At 41.8% G+C, this 14,578-nt stretch overlaps 1 protein-coding gene across 11 annotated transcripts in view; it reads left to right on the top strand.

Moving 5' to 3' along the window:
* Positions 1–14,578, top strand: part of Usp54 (ubiquitin specific peptidase 54) — an 86,548-nt gene that overhangs the window by 27,007 nt on the left and 44,963 nt on the right. For 10 of the 11 annotated variants that reach the window (XM_040735882.1, XM_040735883.1, XM_040735889.1 and 7 more), the window contains exon 4: positions 13,760–13,894. In XM_040735882.1, coding sequence (XP_040591816.1) covers positions 13,760–13,894 — 135 coding nt within the window. Of the gene's footprint in view, positions 1–7,377; positions 7,523–13,759; positions 13,895–14,578 lie in introns of those variants that run through there. The other variant, XM_040735890.1, reaches the window with a different exon arrangement.

Below are 14,578 nucleotides of genomic sequence, written 5' to 3'. Positions count from 1 at the left end.
TTCTCAGTATCTTTAGGTTGCCAAATTCATATTGAGGGGATTTGGTAAATTAGGGCAATTATTTTTTCCCCCGCTGTGACAGGGTTTCTCTGTGTAGCAGCCTTGACTGTCCTCACTTTGTAGACCAGGCTGACCTTGAACTCAGGTCTGCCTGTCTCTGACTCTGAGTGCTGGGCTTAAAGGTGTTCACTACCATGCTTAACTCCCCACTCAATTCTTTCTTCCAGTTCTCTACCTCATATTTTCAGGTTCTGAGGAAATAAAACTGGGCATTTGTGTAGAGATAAAGAAAATGAGAAATTTGGCTAAGAAAAAGAAACCTGATGGTCCTTGGTTGGTGTGTATCTTTGACTAACATGTAGTTCTCCTGTGTTTTTTTGGTTCAGATGTCCAATAGATTGTTTTTGTTTTTGTTTTTCGAGACAGGGTTTCTCTGTGTTGTTTTGGAGGCTGTCCTGGAACTCGCCCTGTAGACCAGGCTGGCCTCAAACTCACAGAGATCCACCTGCCTCTGCCTCCCCAGTGCTGGGATTAAAGGCGTGTGCCACCATGCCCAACCTGAAAGCTGAATTCTTCGCTTGTCAATACTGTCTAGGTGTGATCATTATATAGCTAATGTAGTTGACTTTTAGCTTAAAGTAGAAATTGTGAGCTAAATACTCTTGAATTTATAATTTATATTGGTTATATGTAATAGTTGACTAAAATTTTTTTGAAATGGGTTCTTATGTTGTCAAGATTAGCCTAGACTGGCCTTGAACTCACTACGTAGCTGAGAGTGATCCTCATGATTCTACCTTCTGTGTGTGCTGGGATTACAGTCATGCACTACTAAGCACTGTTGTCTGATCAGGGGTTAAGCCTAGGGCTCTATGCACGCCAGGCAAGCTTCACCAACTGAACTGCATTGCTAGCCTTGTTTGGAAATATTTTGTGGTTTTGTTTCTAAATCAGGGTGCTATTTTATGTTTACCTGGTTGTAGACTAGACTGGCTTTGAACTTGGTTTTATTCTTTCACTTCTAGTTTCAAGTTCTGGCCTAGCGCCCATTATAGGATCCTGGGAAGAGTTGAGTGAGTCCTCTGAACTTTCTGTCATTGGGTTGCAGATATCTTTTCTCTATACCGAATATGAACCACTGTAACTTGTAACAAAACAGTATCAATAATGGGGGAGGTATATAATCAAAATACATCATATGCATGTATGAAATTGTTAAAAAATAAATTGTAAGTTAATTAGTTTAAATATAAATTTTAACAAACTAAGTCTTTAATAAGTTGATTGTAACATTTCCTACTAGGCATATTTAGAAAGATCCAAGCAAAATAACATTTTACTTAAATTTATAAATGACATTTTTATATCAACAGATTGTCTTCTTGGTCAGTAAGTTCAAGGCATGTCTGATTCATGGCATTAAAATCAGGCTGGCAGATACTTTCTGAGGAAATACTAATCTTGGAGAGACCCTGGGAATTAGATTTTCCCGAAACTGGAAACTCATATGCCTTGACTGGTTGGGACTTTACTATACTATTTATTTGAGATAGGGGTCTTAAACTGTAAAACTCCTCCTGCCTTAGCTCCTCAGTGCTGGATTGCAGGTATAAGCCACTATGTCTGACTTAGTATAGCTTTTGACTTGGGAGGGACTCTTGGAGAACCAACAGAGTCATATGTTTCTTTTTTCAGAGTAAAAAATTGTTATTTGAATATTAGTATTTTATAATCCAAAGAGAGGCAAACTAGCCTTCAAGCTTTATGGTACATGTCCAAAGACATCCAAGCAGAACAGAGCTTCCCTTTTTGGCTTGAGGAAGCATCTTGAGACTTCAGAGAAGATGGGGAGACAGACTTAGGGTGTCAGAGGTTCTATTTTGGGATCCATAATTCGGAAGATTTTTACAATTTTTATATTTTCCTCATGGTGTTACTACTTAGTCTGACCAGATTTATTATTATTTTTTAATTGGAAAATATAGTGACTTGATGGGACTAATGTCATTTTGATCGTAACTCCTATTTTGCCCTGAAGGTGATCCTGGCATGCATTCTACACACAGACACACATACACACACACCACACACACACACACACACACAGACACACACAGACACACACACACACACACCACACACACACACAGACACACACATAGACACACAGACACACAGACACACCACACAGACACACAGACACACACACAGACACACACACACACACACACACACACACACACACACACACACGCACACACACACACACACACACACACACACACACACACACACACACACACACACACCCTCACATGCTCCTAGATGAATCAGAGGCCAGCTGGCTACATGTCCCATGTTTAGATGAAGGCTCTGCCCCCTAAGTTTTGCTGGGTTGTGCACCTGTCCATTCTCTGGGTACAGAATTTTACCGTGCACCACCTCCTGTTGTGGGATATTTGTACACTGTGTGAAGATGTATTGCTGTGGTTGCTGTAATAAAAATCTGAATATCCAATAGCTAAGCAGGAGGTATAGGCAGAATTTCTGGGGAGAGAGAGGAAGAGCAGGAGAATCTAGGCGTACAGGAGACACCAGGAGACATGGAGAAGAAACAGGAAGTGTATCATGGAAGAGAGGTAGTGCTAGTGACAGAATGTAGATCAATGTAAATGGGTTAATTTAAGTTGTAAGAGCTTGTGAGACCAGCTTAAGCCAATGGCCAAACTTTTAATAAGAAGTCTCCCTGTCACCAGGCGTTGCTGGCGCACGCCTTTAATCCCAGCACTCAGGAGGCAGAGGCAGGCGGATCTCTGTGAGTTCGAGGCCAGCCTGGTCTACAAAGCGAGTTCCAGGAGAGCCTCCAAAACAATACAAAGAAACCCTGTCTCGAAAAAAAAAAAAAAAAAAAGAAGTCTCCCTGTCATTATTTGTGAGCTGGCAGCTGACAAAAATGCTATTACAACCTCCTCAAATGTTCGTCCATGGCCTTCTGTGGAATGCATTGATGTCTTTATTATTTTTCTTTTCTCAGCATCTGTCAAGTTGTATGTTGTATCCAGTGCCTCCAATTGTTTTATGGTGGTTTCTATATAATATTTATTATCCTTTTCTTTTGGTACAATGAAATATACTGTTCTCCCCCCATGTTAATTGGTAGTAAATCTATATATTAATTTCAACCTTTAGTTCTGACATGCAAATTACTGGTAGTGACCTTTGTTTTAAAGAATTTGTGTCAACAAGATAGCTCAGTGGGTAAGGGTGTTTGTCATCAAGTTTGAGACCTGAGTAGTTGTAGTTTAATCGCCAGGACCCACATGATGGAAAGAGACCAACTTCTGCAAGCTGTCCTCTGACCTCCACACATATGCTGTGGTACACTTGTACCCACACGCATGCATACAGTCATATACAAATAAATTAATCAGTTAAACAAAGAGAATCGATACAGTGTCACTGTAGCATTTTGCTTACTCTGAACCTTAATGCCTGTCAGCTCCGATTTAACAAAAAGAAGATTGTGTTGTACCAATTACTGTTTCCTTTGAAAACCCAACCTAGTCCCATCTATTATGATTAAATGGCTTTTTCTGACCTAAATTGTCATCACCCATAGCCCAGAGTTCTTATTGTTCATGTTGGATTCCTCCTGCACCCCCTGTCTACTGGGTATAACTTTACTTTGGTGTTGGCATATTCATTTGTCTCTGTTCTGGGAGGAAATCCGATCCTCTGTACTTAGTATTCGACAAAGATTTTGTTCTTCTTCCAGGGATTGTACTAGAGCTTTTATAGTGCCGGCACGTAGGAGAGAGTACTTTTTGTTATAGGCAAAGAAGAATATTGCTTTGATTGATTAAATTTAATTTTTCAATTAGGATTAAAAAATCCTAGAATAAGCTGGCGAGTGGTGCCTAGTGGGGTGGGGTGATGAAGGAAGTAGGTTTTGTATTATAAGATGCCAGAAACTTCTGTGTTAAGAGAGTAGTTAGACTGTTTAGCTGTGGCAAATTTGAGAATTTAGAGGGGAAAATACTTTAATATCTTCTGAGTTGTACCATGTGACTGTTCCTTTTAAGTACTGAAAGATTAGCACAGTGTATAAAGTGATCTGAGAAATTATTCATTATCAACCCAGTTTTTTCTAGACTATAGCAATAGAAAGGTTTTTCATTATCCTTCATGGCCAGTATCAGAGAGTAAACCTATTTTCCTACACTGCTTAAAACAGGAAATTAGATTTCTAGTTTGCTCCCTAGAAATCTTAGCTAGTAATAAAAGTCTACACATGAGGAAGAAAGTCTTTATGTCTATTCCAGTTACTATACACTTGTGTTTAGTTTCCTTATTTTGATTACCTATGGATAGGAGCATAATTGTGTTATTTTTTGATTAGTCTCTCTTAAGTCCTCCAAGGCTGTGGGTATTCTATCGTCAGCTGATTTTACCGTTGAGATAATTTGGATAATTTAAACTGAGTCCTTCATCCTTTTGAAAATTTTGAGTTCAGACTGCACATTTTAATCAAAAAGGGTATAACTACAATAGAAGATATAGAAATCATGATTTCTTCCTTTCCAGAATTTATGGCAGTCAAAACCTAATATAGATTTCTGTGCATATCCACAAGAGTCCTTTAATTTCCCCAATGCAAGATGTAGATATGGTATTGATTCTAATATTACTGGTAATTTGTGAGGACCCTCATCTTTTGTTATGGCAAAGTTAGTAAACTGGCCATTGTGTTGTATAAAATATCATACCAGTTTCTGATTTCTCACTAGAAGCAGTGCTGTGTTCTGGCCTGTCTTTGTCTGTGTTCATTATCTTGAAGTTTTAGTGTTTTTGCCACTTTGTGTGTTATGGAAATGTCTGTCTGCACTGGCAATGGTAGTAAGTGTGATAGGTAACTTTTAATGATCTTTATCCTTTCCATTCTAAGACCAAAAGATCAAAATACTCATTGAATATAAATAAAGGCTTAAACTCACTGGTACATTGTCAACAATTTAAAGGAAGTAATAATATAGGATATGTGGATGCTTTTCTGATTAAGAAGTCTAGAAGGTAGCTCTTTTTAGTTATAAGGAGAGAGAATTGCAAGTGAGATAATAGCCAGTTATTTTTGTGTTCCCCCTAAAGTTGGACAAATATTTTTATAGTTGGGCCTGCAACTCCAGCTCTTAGAGGCTTAGGAAGGAACATTGCTGTGAGTTTGAGACCAGCTTGGTTATATAGTGAGTTGTAAGTTATTTTGGGTTACATAGCAAAAAGAACCCCCCTTGCAAAAGAGTCTTTATTAAACTGGATGGTTATCTGGTGATATTAAGGAATTATTATTGCCCTGTTTAAAGGTATAGGCATTTTTAAACAAAAAGTTAGTTTTTAGAGTTATATTCTGGAATACCTATATGCATGTGCCTCACTCAAAACGATCTGGAGTAGGATACATATACAGGCAATCAACATGAAGGAACTTAAATTAGCCATAAGCTGGTCATTGTTGTGTTGGATTGTGGGTACATGGAAGCTGGTCATGCTATTCTGTCTGCTCTCGATGCATTTAAGATTTTTACAAGATATGAAAAATCTTCTCTTGGCATTTAGGGTGCCACAAAGTTCAATATGTACATGACCTCGCCTTGTCTTGAAGGACTTTCACGTTCTTTGACCACACAAGACCAATGGAAGTTGTCTTCCCCGCCATCAACAAGCCTCAAGGACTGACTAATTCCCTAACCTCCAGAGGCTTATATTCACAGACTACATTTAGGTTCTTTTATTTCCAGAAGGTATAGGAAAAGAATGATCATGAGAATCAAAATGCTAAACAAATTGGGCAGCCCGCATCAGAACTGGAACCCTGAAGAGCTGAGCACATGGGTGTATGATGCCTGCGGAAGGGGTTGCTAGACAGCGTGAGAGGTGGGAGTTGGGCTGTCGTCTGGAAGACATCCTAACACTGTGGGCCTTAAAGTATTAGAATTAGTGAGGACGTTTTCTTCCTATGCCTTGCCGTCTCTAATACTTAACTATTTTAGGGCCATTTTCTGGGAACCTAGATATGGACCAGGTCACAGTCTGTCCACCTGGCCAGTATTTAATTAAAGCTTCCTTCAAATTTGGCTTTAAATTGTGGTAGGAGTTTTATTCTCAATTGGTGGGATTAACATTTTCTGTAGGCTCCCAGCAAGAGTCAGTCCACCCACCCAAATTCCAAAGCTGGACTTCACTCTAGAACTCCAGGGCTGAGGGGCCATTTCAAGGAGTCTTGTGTGCCAATTACTGGGGTGAGCTGCCACGCGGAGAAAAGCAGCCAGCATCTCCAGAGGCCTCCTGAGAAATGGAAGGTGAACTTGAAATGGTTCTGGGGTTCACTGCCAAGGAAAACAGAAGGGTTGAGGACTTCTCCAGGCCACCCTGGAGAGGAGAGGCACACAGCACCCCAGAGCTCTCGAGGACACTTGCTTCAGAGGCATCCCTTGGCGAGACTGACCTAACTACAGTTTCAGCTGTGGTGACACGCAGCCTCGGGGTACCACTATCCAAAGTCTGGGCGAATCTGTGGCATCAACCTCCTGTCTGAAGTGTCACTTCCCCCACGCAGGTGGATGGCACCTAGGAGGTCCAGTGTGACAAGGAAGCCAGAGGAAGCCACTGTCATAGGAAGAAAGAAATAAATGAGCCCAGGCATCCAAAAACAGAAATTATTTTATATGTAAAGCTGGGACATTCTGAGAGAGAAATAAAAAGCTGTTCTCTGTTTAAAGGCAAGGAAGGCTGTGCGTTTGAGGGGAAAAAGACTTGCGCAGCAGCTGCATTTGTAGATGCCAAAACACAAAGACGTTCTGTCTTCATGGCACTCTGTCTTATTTACGTGTTTTTTTTTTAATGTGCTCACGTGGACAGAATTGTCTCCCTGATCCAAGAGAGCTGGGTGGGGAAGCACCTGCTTCTAGTCATTAAAGTCTTGTTGCTCTTGTACTGCATCCAAGAAAACAGTCAAAGACACAAAATAATTTACTGTTCCATGAATGAAAAGGGCCTTTAGTTCTCTCGTGTGAGTCTGTAGACAGAAACCTGAAAGGCATTGTGGTTTTTGGCTTATCAAAATGGAACTGTTAGGAACCTCAAGAAAAGATGGTTCCTGGGTTTGAGATTTTCCTGTCCTTTATCCCTCCCTGCCGAGAACCCAGCAATTGGAATAATACCAGTTTTGTCCCTTGTTGCTACTGCCACCTGTTCTTACTGCTGAACTAAATGTTCTTGGCTTTCTTTGGTGCCAACAGGATCTCCCTCTGGGAAAGGTGGGAGGGAGGGCGAAAAGGGAACAGGAGGAGGCCGGTTCCAGGCCCTGTGCTCATGTGAGAGGGACACACAGGGTTAGTGTGCTGCCCTAACAGAGGGGCTTTGTGCTTGAGCTTCTCACAGAGCAACAGCTCCACAGACGCAAGCTAGGAAGGCTAGGCTGCTCATCCCTAACCCAATTCTTCCTAGCCACAGCAGAGCAAGGCTGACGGTAAGTAAGAAAAGATAGAGGATTCAGTTAAAGACCATCGGAAATCCATTCCTTTACTCAACGAGGGTGGAGAAAGCTGCCTGTAATTAAGAGATGAGAAAAGAATACAGCATGCAGACATTGATGCTACTGAATATAAGAGCCAGATGTGTGGTTGTTTTCCACTGTGGTGCAGACAGAGCTCTGACCTTAGGCCTTTGCTTTCTGTGCCCAGACCCTAATTACTTTAAGTCATGAAAAGCCTGCTTCCTTTTTTTTTCTTTCTCTTTGTTCTTTTTTTCCCCTCTTTTCTTTTTCTTTGTAAAATTTATTTATTTTTGAGACAAGGTTTTACTTTGTACCTCTGGGTGACCTAGAACTCACTAGACCAAACTGGTCTGGTCCCACAGAAATCTACTTGCCTCTGCTCCCTGAGTGCTGGGATTAAGAATGTATACCACCCAGCTGGGCAGTGGTGGCGCATGCCTTTAATCCCAGCACTCGGGAGGCAGAGGCAGGCGGATCGATGTGAGTTCGAGGCTGGGCTGGACCAACAGCCTCCAAAACAATACAGAGAAACCCTGTCTCGTAAAACCAAAAAAAAAAAAAAAATGTGTACCACCAAGCTGGGCTAAAATCTGCCTTTCTTGAATGAGAACCGCAGAATAGAAAGTAAAATAGACCTTCCTTCCTGCTCAGATCTCAGAGACTGAGTTGTTAGCTTAGTAGAAGCATCTGACTTAGGCTGCTTCAGTCTAGGACAGTGACACATGGACAGCTTAGCAACTTAAAATAGCACAACTGACCCATGATTAGACATAAGGCTAATCAATGTGTACATGTGTGTATATATGTGTATACATAAAATAGACATCTAGAGAAGTGAAATAACTTGCCCAAGTTCATGTATCTGGGTTGAAATTTTGTTTGTTGCAGTTTTGTTTTGTTTTTATTTATTTCATTAGAATTTATTTTAGGGGGCTGGAGAGATGGCTCAGAGGTTAAGAGCACTGGCTGCTCTTCCAGAGGTCCTGAGTTCAATTCCCAGCAACCACATGGTGGCTCACAACAATCTACAATTCAATCTGGTGCCCTCTTCTGGCAGAACACTGTATGTGTAATAAATAAATAAAAATCTTTAAAAAAATTTTATTTTAGATTTATTTTACTTAATGTATAAACTGTTTTGCCCGAATGCATGTAGGTGCACCATGTGCCTATCTGTTGGATTCCTTGGAGCTGTGGTTACAGATGTTGTGAGCCACCAAATGAGTGATAAGAATTGAACCCTGGTGCAAGAGAGAGCATCAAGTGCTTTCAACCATTGGCCATCTCTCAGCCCTTATTTTGATTTTGTTGTTGTTGTTTGTTTCTTTTTTCCTTTTTTTTTCTTTTGAGACAGATGTGTAGTCCAGGCTGTCCTGGAATTTACTCTGTAGATCAGGCTGGCTTCCAACTCAAAGAGATTCACCTGACTCTGCCTCCCTAGTGCTGGGATTAAAGGTGTGCGCCACCACTGCCTGACTTTTCTTTTCTTTTTTTTCTTTTCCCTTCTTTTCTCTCCTCTCCCTCCCCCTCTCCCTTCCCCTGCCCCCCCCCCTCTTTCTTTCTGAGGCAGCGTCTTACTATGTAGATCTAGCTGTCCTGGAACTCATTCTGTAGCCCAGCTGACCTCAGACTCACAGAGCTCCGCCTGCTTGTGTTTCTGGCTTTAGAGTTTGAGATTAAAAGTGTATGCCACTATGATTGGCCCTTGTTTGATTTTTGATTTAGGGTTTTACTGTGTTGTCTAGGTTGGCCTGAATCTTGCAGTATATCCTAGATTGATCCCAAACTTGTTATTTATTTTTTGGGGGGGGTTTCAAGACAGAGTTTCTCTGTATTGCTTTGGAGCCTGTCTTGGCACTCACTCTGTAGACCAGGCTGGCCTCAAACTCACAGAGATCCACCTGCCTCTGCCTCCCGAGTGCAGGGATTAAAGGTGTGCACCACCAATGCCTGTCCCCTTTCTGTTTATTTAGCACATCTTTAGAGTTCGGTTTGGTCTTTCTATAACTGCTTGCCCTGTAGGATTATGTGGTATACCTGTAATATGCTTTATATTGTATTAAGCAAAACACTGTTTCATTTTACTAGAGACATATCCTGGAGCTGACCTCCTCTCTCCTGATTTATCACTTTCTCTCTATGCCCAGCCATATCACTTCCTGTCTGTCTGTACAGACCTCCAGACCTTTATGGTTACCTAGTGGCTCCCTCTGCCCTCTGATATTCAGGCAAGCTTTATTTGTTAGAGTATAAACAAGATATCACTATAGTCCTCCTATACCAGCCTCTTGATTACTAGAATTATAGGTAACAGCCACCACAATGGGGTCCAAGTGACTTATAGTTTCCTTAAGTTGGTATATAGCTTCTGCTGCACTGGAGAAAATAACATTTCTATAGCAATGCCATAGGAGTAGTAGGCTTAATTTCTGAAGAAACTCAAGCAAAGACTTGGGGGGGGGTGTTGAAATTTGCAAATATCTAATTTGTATAGAGTTGTTTTAGAAATATTTTCCTGGTTGCTATAGAACTGGTTTTTGAAGCTTGGATGGTGGCTCAGTGGTAAATTGCTTTCTCCTCAAGCAGGACCTGAGTTTGGATCCCCAGTCCCCTTGTTAAAAGCAGTCATGGTAGTAATGCCAGTGCTGGGGAGGCTGACACAGGAGGTCCCTAGGGGCTTGCTGGCCAGGCAGTCTAGCTGAATCTGTGGGATCCAGGTTCAGCGAGAGGCCCTGTTGCAATAAAAATTAAGGTGGAGAGCACCTGAGGATGATCAGACTGGCCTTCACATGCATAGAGGCACACACGCCAGATTAGACTCCAAAGACTGGCCTTCACATGTATAGAGGCATGCATGCCAGATTAGACTCCAAAGACTCCGACTTCATTGGCCCTTTGGTTTGGAAATCGTTTTTGTCAGCAGTGTGCCTTATCAGGAACAGTTAAGAAGATTAGCTATCTGGTGATCACAAGCCTTGCCAAATGGGTGCCTTTTTCCCCAGTAAGTCACCAGGCCGTCATGCCCAAGCCACCATGTGATTTGTAGTAGTAGTCATCAAAATTTCAGAATCCTGGTCATTAGACAGACATCCCAGTGTCTAACTGCAGACCTGTGTTCTTTCTCATGCTCTGGTAGAGGTGCTTTCTCACAGGCATGCTCAGTTCAGAAATAAGTTATGGAAAGCCCTGCCATGCCTTTACCTAACTTACCGACTTAGCAGTAGATTCTAAGTTGCTCCAAAATAGCTTGGAATAATAATTACAGTAGAGACCCCGGAACATATCAAGTAACACCAAATATGTATTCCTGGCCTGCCTCCTGTACAATGTAGGGAATCGTTTGTTAGGAAATAATAAGTTATATGGTAATCTGTGCTTGAATGGCTTTAGAATATTTAGCATTGCATGAAGAGGAAAGAGGGTGAAATGAAGATAGTTTTAACTTCAAAATGATTTTCAGCTTTTCTGTATTTTTAAAGGAGAGAGGAAAAAGTTCCTTTAATAGTCTCCTTTCATGAGATCTAACCATATCACATGATTGATTACTTAAAACATGTTTTTTTGTTGTCTTTCATATAATAGTGTCATTCTAGGTACTGAGAGTATATCAAAGAATAAAAGAATAACACTTTTCTCACTTCTGTATTCTAACTAAAATATTTGATATATTAATACTAAGTGTGATAGAAAAAAAACCAGTGAATGCTGGTGATTTAGGAAAAGAGTTTTCCAGGTGTGTGTGTGTGTGTGTGTGTGTGTGTGTGTGTGTGTGTGTGTGTGTGTGTGTGTGTGTGTGTGTTTGGTTGGTTTTTCAGAACAGGGTTTTTCTGTGTAGCCCTGGCTGTCTTGGAACTTACACTTTAGAATATGTTGGCCTCAAACTCAGAGATCCGCCTGCTGCTGCGTCCCTAGTGCTGGGATTAAGGTGTGCACGCCCCTAGAGCCTGCAATTTAAGTAGGTTGATTGGATCTGCTGTACTGAGAAGTGGCATATGATAAAACCCTGCAGGAAGTAAGTGGCCAAGCTGCACAAGGGCAGAGTGACTCAAGTAAGGGATACATGTACAAAGTCCCCCGCCTAGGCCCTGGGATAGCTGGGGTGTAGTGAGAGGCCATATGGCTGGTGTGGGGGAGTCAGAGCAGATGGCAGGCCAGATAACATGGAGCCTTCTCACTTTGGCTTTTGCTGCATAACTGATGGGAAATCTTCAGAGGGTTTTCAACAGAGGAATGACATTTGATTTTTTTTTTACTCTTTTTTTTGCGGCAGAGTTTTATGTAGTCTAGTCTGACCTCCAACTTGCTATGCAGCCAAGGATTACCTTGGGTTTCTGATCCTCCTGTCTTTATGCCTGGAACAGTGGCATTGTAGGCATGTGCTACTATGCCTGGTTTGTGCAATGCAGGGGATCCGAGCCAGGACTTGGTGCAGGTTAGGCAAGTAATCAACCAACTGAGCTATGTTCTGAACTTAATTTTCACTCATTCATTCATTCATTCATTCATTCAAGTTTTTTTTGAGCCAGGGTTTCTCTGTGCAGCTTTGGAGCCTGTTCTGGAACTCACTCTATAGACCAGGCTGGTGTTGAACTCACAGAGATCCACCTGCCTCTGCCTCCCCAGTGCTACTATTAAAGGCATGTGCTACCACTACCCAGCTTATTTTTATTTTGTTACTTTTTAAAAATCATCTGGCTACTATTTTTGAGCCTACTGTGTATTTCCTTGGAGACATGGTTCAGTTCAAGAAATGGTTGCAGCTTGGTTGAAAAGATGGGTAAATGGTTCTTCTAGAGGATCCAAGTTCAGTGAGTTCCCTGACTCTACTTCAAGCGATTCACAACTGCCTGTAACACCAACTTCAAGGATCCAAAACCTTTGGTCTCCACTCATACCTGTATGCCATTGTACATACCCACACTTGCATGTAGTTAAAAATAATGAAAGTCGAATCTTAGAAACTAGTAAAAAAGAAATAGTTACAGTCAACCAGTGAATAGAAGAGTTGGCAGTAGATGAGGTGGTGAGCGGAGTGAGGTCTAATATGTTCTGAGTGTGGAAGTACGGTTGACAGGGTGTGAGCTCTGAGACGGGAAGGCCGATCATGATTTTCAGGGCTTTGGCCTAAGTACTGCGAGGAAGTAACTGGAAGTAAACATAACAGAGTGCTTATTTCAAGGGTTTGCTGCTGTTGTTACTACTGAAAAAGGGCGTGCACGGGGGGGAGTTTAAAGGGCATGCACGGGGGGCTTAAAGGGTGTGCCGTCCACCACACCCAGCTTGCTTCATATTCTGCATTTTTTTTTTTTTTGGGGGTTTTCAAGACAGGGTTTCTCTGTGGCTTTGGAGGCTGTCCTGGAACTCACTCTGTAGACCAGGCTGGCCTCGAACTCACAGATCCGCCTGCCTCTGCCTCCCGAGTGCTGGGATTAAAGGCGTGCGCCACCAACGTCCAGCTTCTGCATCTTTTCTTGCCTCAACTTCTCAGGTGCTGGGATTATGGACATGATGCATGCCTTGCTGTATTATCTGTCAGTTTGGACAATCTTTTTTTTTTTTTAAGATTTATTGTGAATAATATATGCAGCCTGCACGCCAGAAAAGATCTCATTACAGATGGTTGTGAGCCACCATGTAGTTGCTGGGAATTGAACTCAGGACCTCTGGAAGAACAGCCAGTGTTCTTAACCCCTGAGCCATCTCTCCAGCCCCCTGGACAATCTTGTATTATCTCTAAAGTATAAAAGAGGGCTAAGTTTCATAGTAGGAGGACTCCTCCTAAAGAATACTTGCCAATCCATTTACATGCATCTTTCTCTTTTTGACCTACACTTCTACCTTTCCATCTCAGGAAGTATTGTAACTGTGTTACATATGTCTTTACAGTGGGCCCTTCTAATGTGTCCTCTCCAGAATAGCACCATCAATATAGCATTACCTGGCACTTGCTAGACTTTCTATGCCAGACTCTTGGATCAGAAGTTCTGGAAGTACAATTTGTACTTCAACATGCCTTGGTTCCCCAGATGCAAGATCTATTGCAGAGATACTCTCCTCATTCCAAGTTTTCAGTCTTTACTTCGTTAAATAACTAGATTGAGTGTACCTTGTTTCCAGGTTGCCATAGGAATGACAGCATGACCGCCTTGGATGTACAGAAGCTTAATAACAGCATTGTGCTTTTCCTCTTGTCTGACCTCTTCCCGACAGGGCATTTTTAACCAGTTTCAGTGCAGCAGTGAAAAAGTGCTTCCCTCTGACACTCTCCGCAGTGCTCTGGCAAAGACTTTTCAGGATGAGCAACGCTTCCAGCTGGGAATTATGGATGATGCTGCAGAGTGCTTTGTAAGTGCTGCCCTCTTGGCCTCTTTGATAAGGAGCAGGATTGTTCATCTCCATCAAGGACTGACTATTTTATGATGGCATTTACTATGTTTTTGTCTCTGCATTGGGACTAGGACTTTCTTAACCTTCTCAGAGTTCTAGAGTCTACTGCTACAATATGAATTGGCTTGTGGCTTTATGATTTTTTTCCTTCAGGTTTAGGGTAGTTTAATGCTTGCCATTGCATAAAATAGTGGCTTTTACCTTCAGGGGAACCAAGGCATGTTGAAGTACAAATTGTACTTCCAGAACTTCTGATCCAATAGTCTGGCATAGAAAGTTAGCAAGTGCCCAGGTAATGCTGTATTGATGGTGCTACTCTGGAGAACCATATCTTTTGAATGTCTCTATTTCTAACAGCATTAAACAGAGACTGTGATGTTCTTATAAACAGTTACATTGCTCTAGTGACTTTAATCCTTAGTCTTCCACCTCCAAGTGCAAAATGCATGTGCTGACCCACAGAGGCCACAGGAAATCTTTTGAAGTTGGATACATAGTAACAGTTCAGAAAAGTGGGCTCATTGGCTGGTTTTCATAGTGAGTTTAGCTCACTATGTGGTTTCTGGGACTTGAACTCACGAACTGTGGAAATGCAGCTAGTGAGTGCTCTTAACCCCTGAGCCATCACTCCAGCCCCCTTGT

This window comes from Mesocricetus auratus, unplaced genomic scaffold (assembly GCF_017639785.1).
Source record: "Mesocricetus auratus isolate SY011 unplaced genomic scaffold, BCM_Maur_2.0 Super-Scaffold_100053, whole genome shotgun sequence".
Taxonomy (NCBI): domain Eukaryota; kingdom Metazoa; phylum Chordata; class Mammalia; order Rodentia; family Cricetidae; genus Mesocricetus; species Mesocricetus auratus.
The sequence above is the reverse complement of the archived record's forward strand: the minus strand, read 5'-3'. Positions and strand labels throughout refer to the sequence as shown.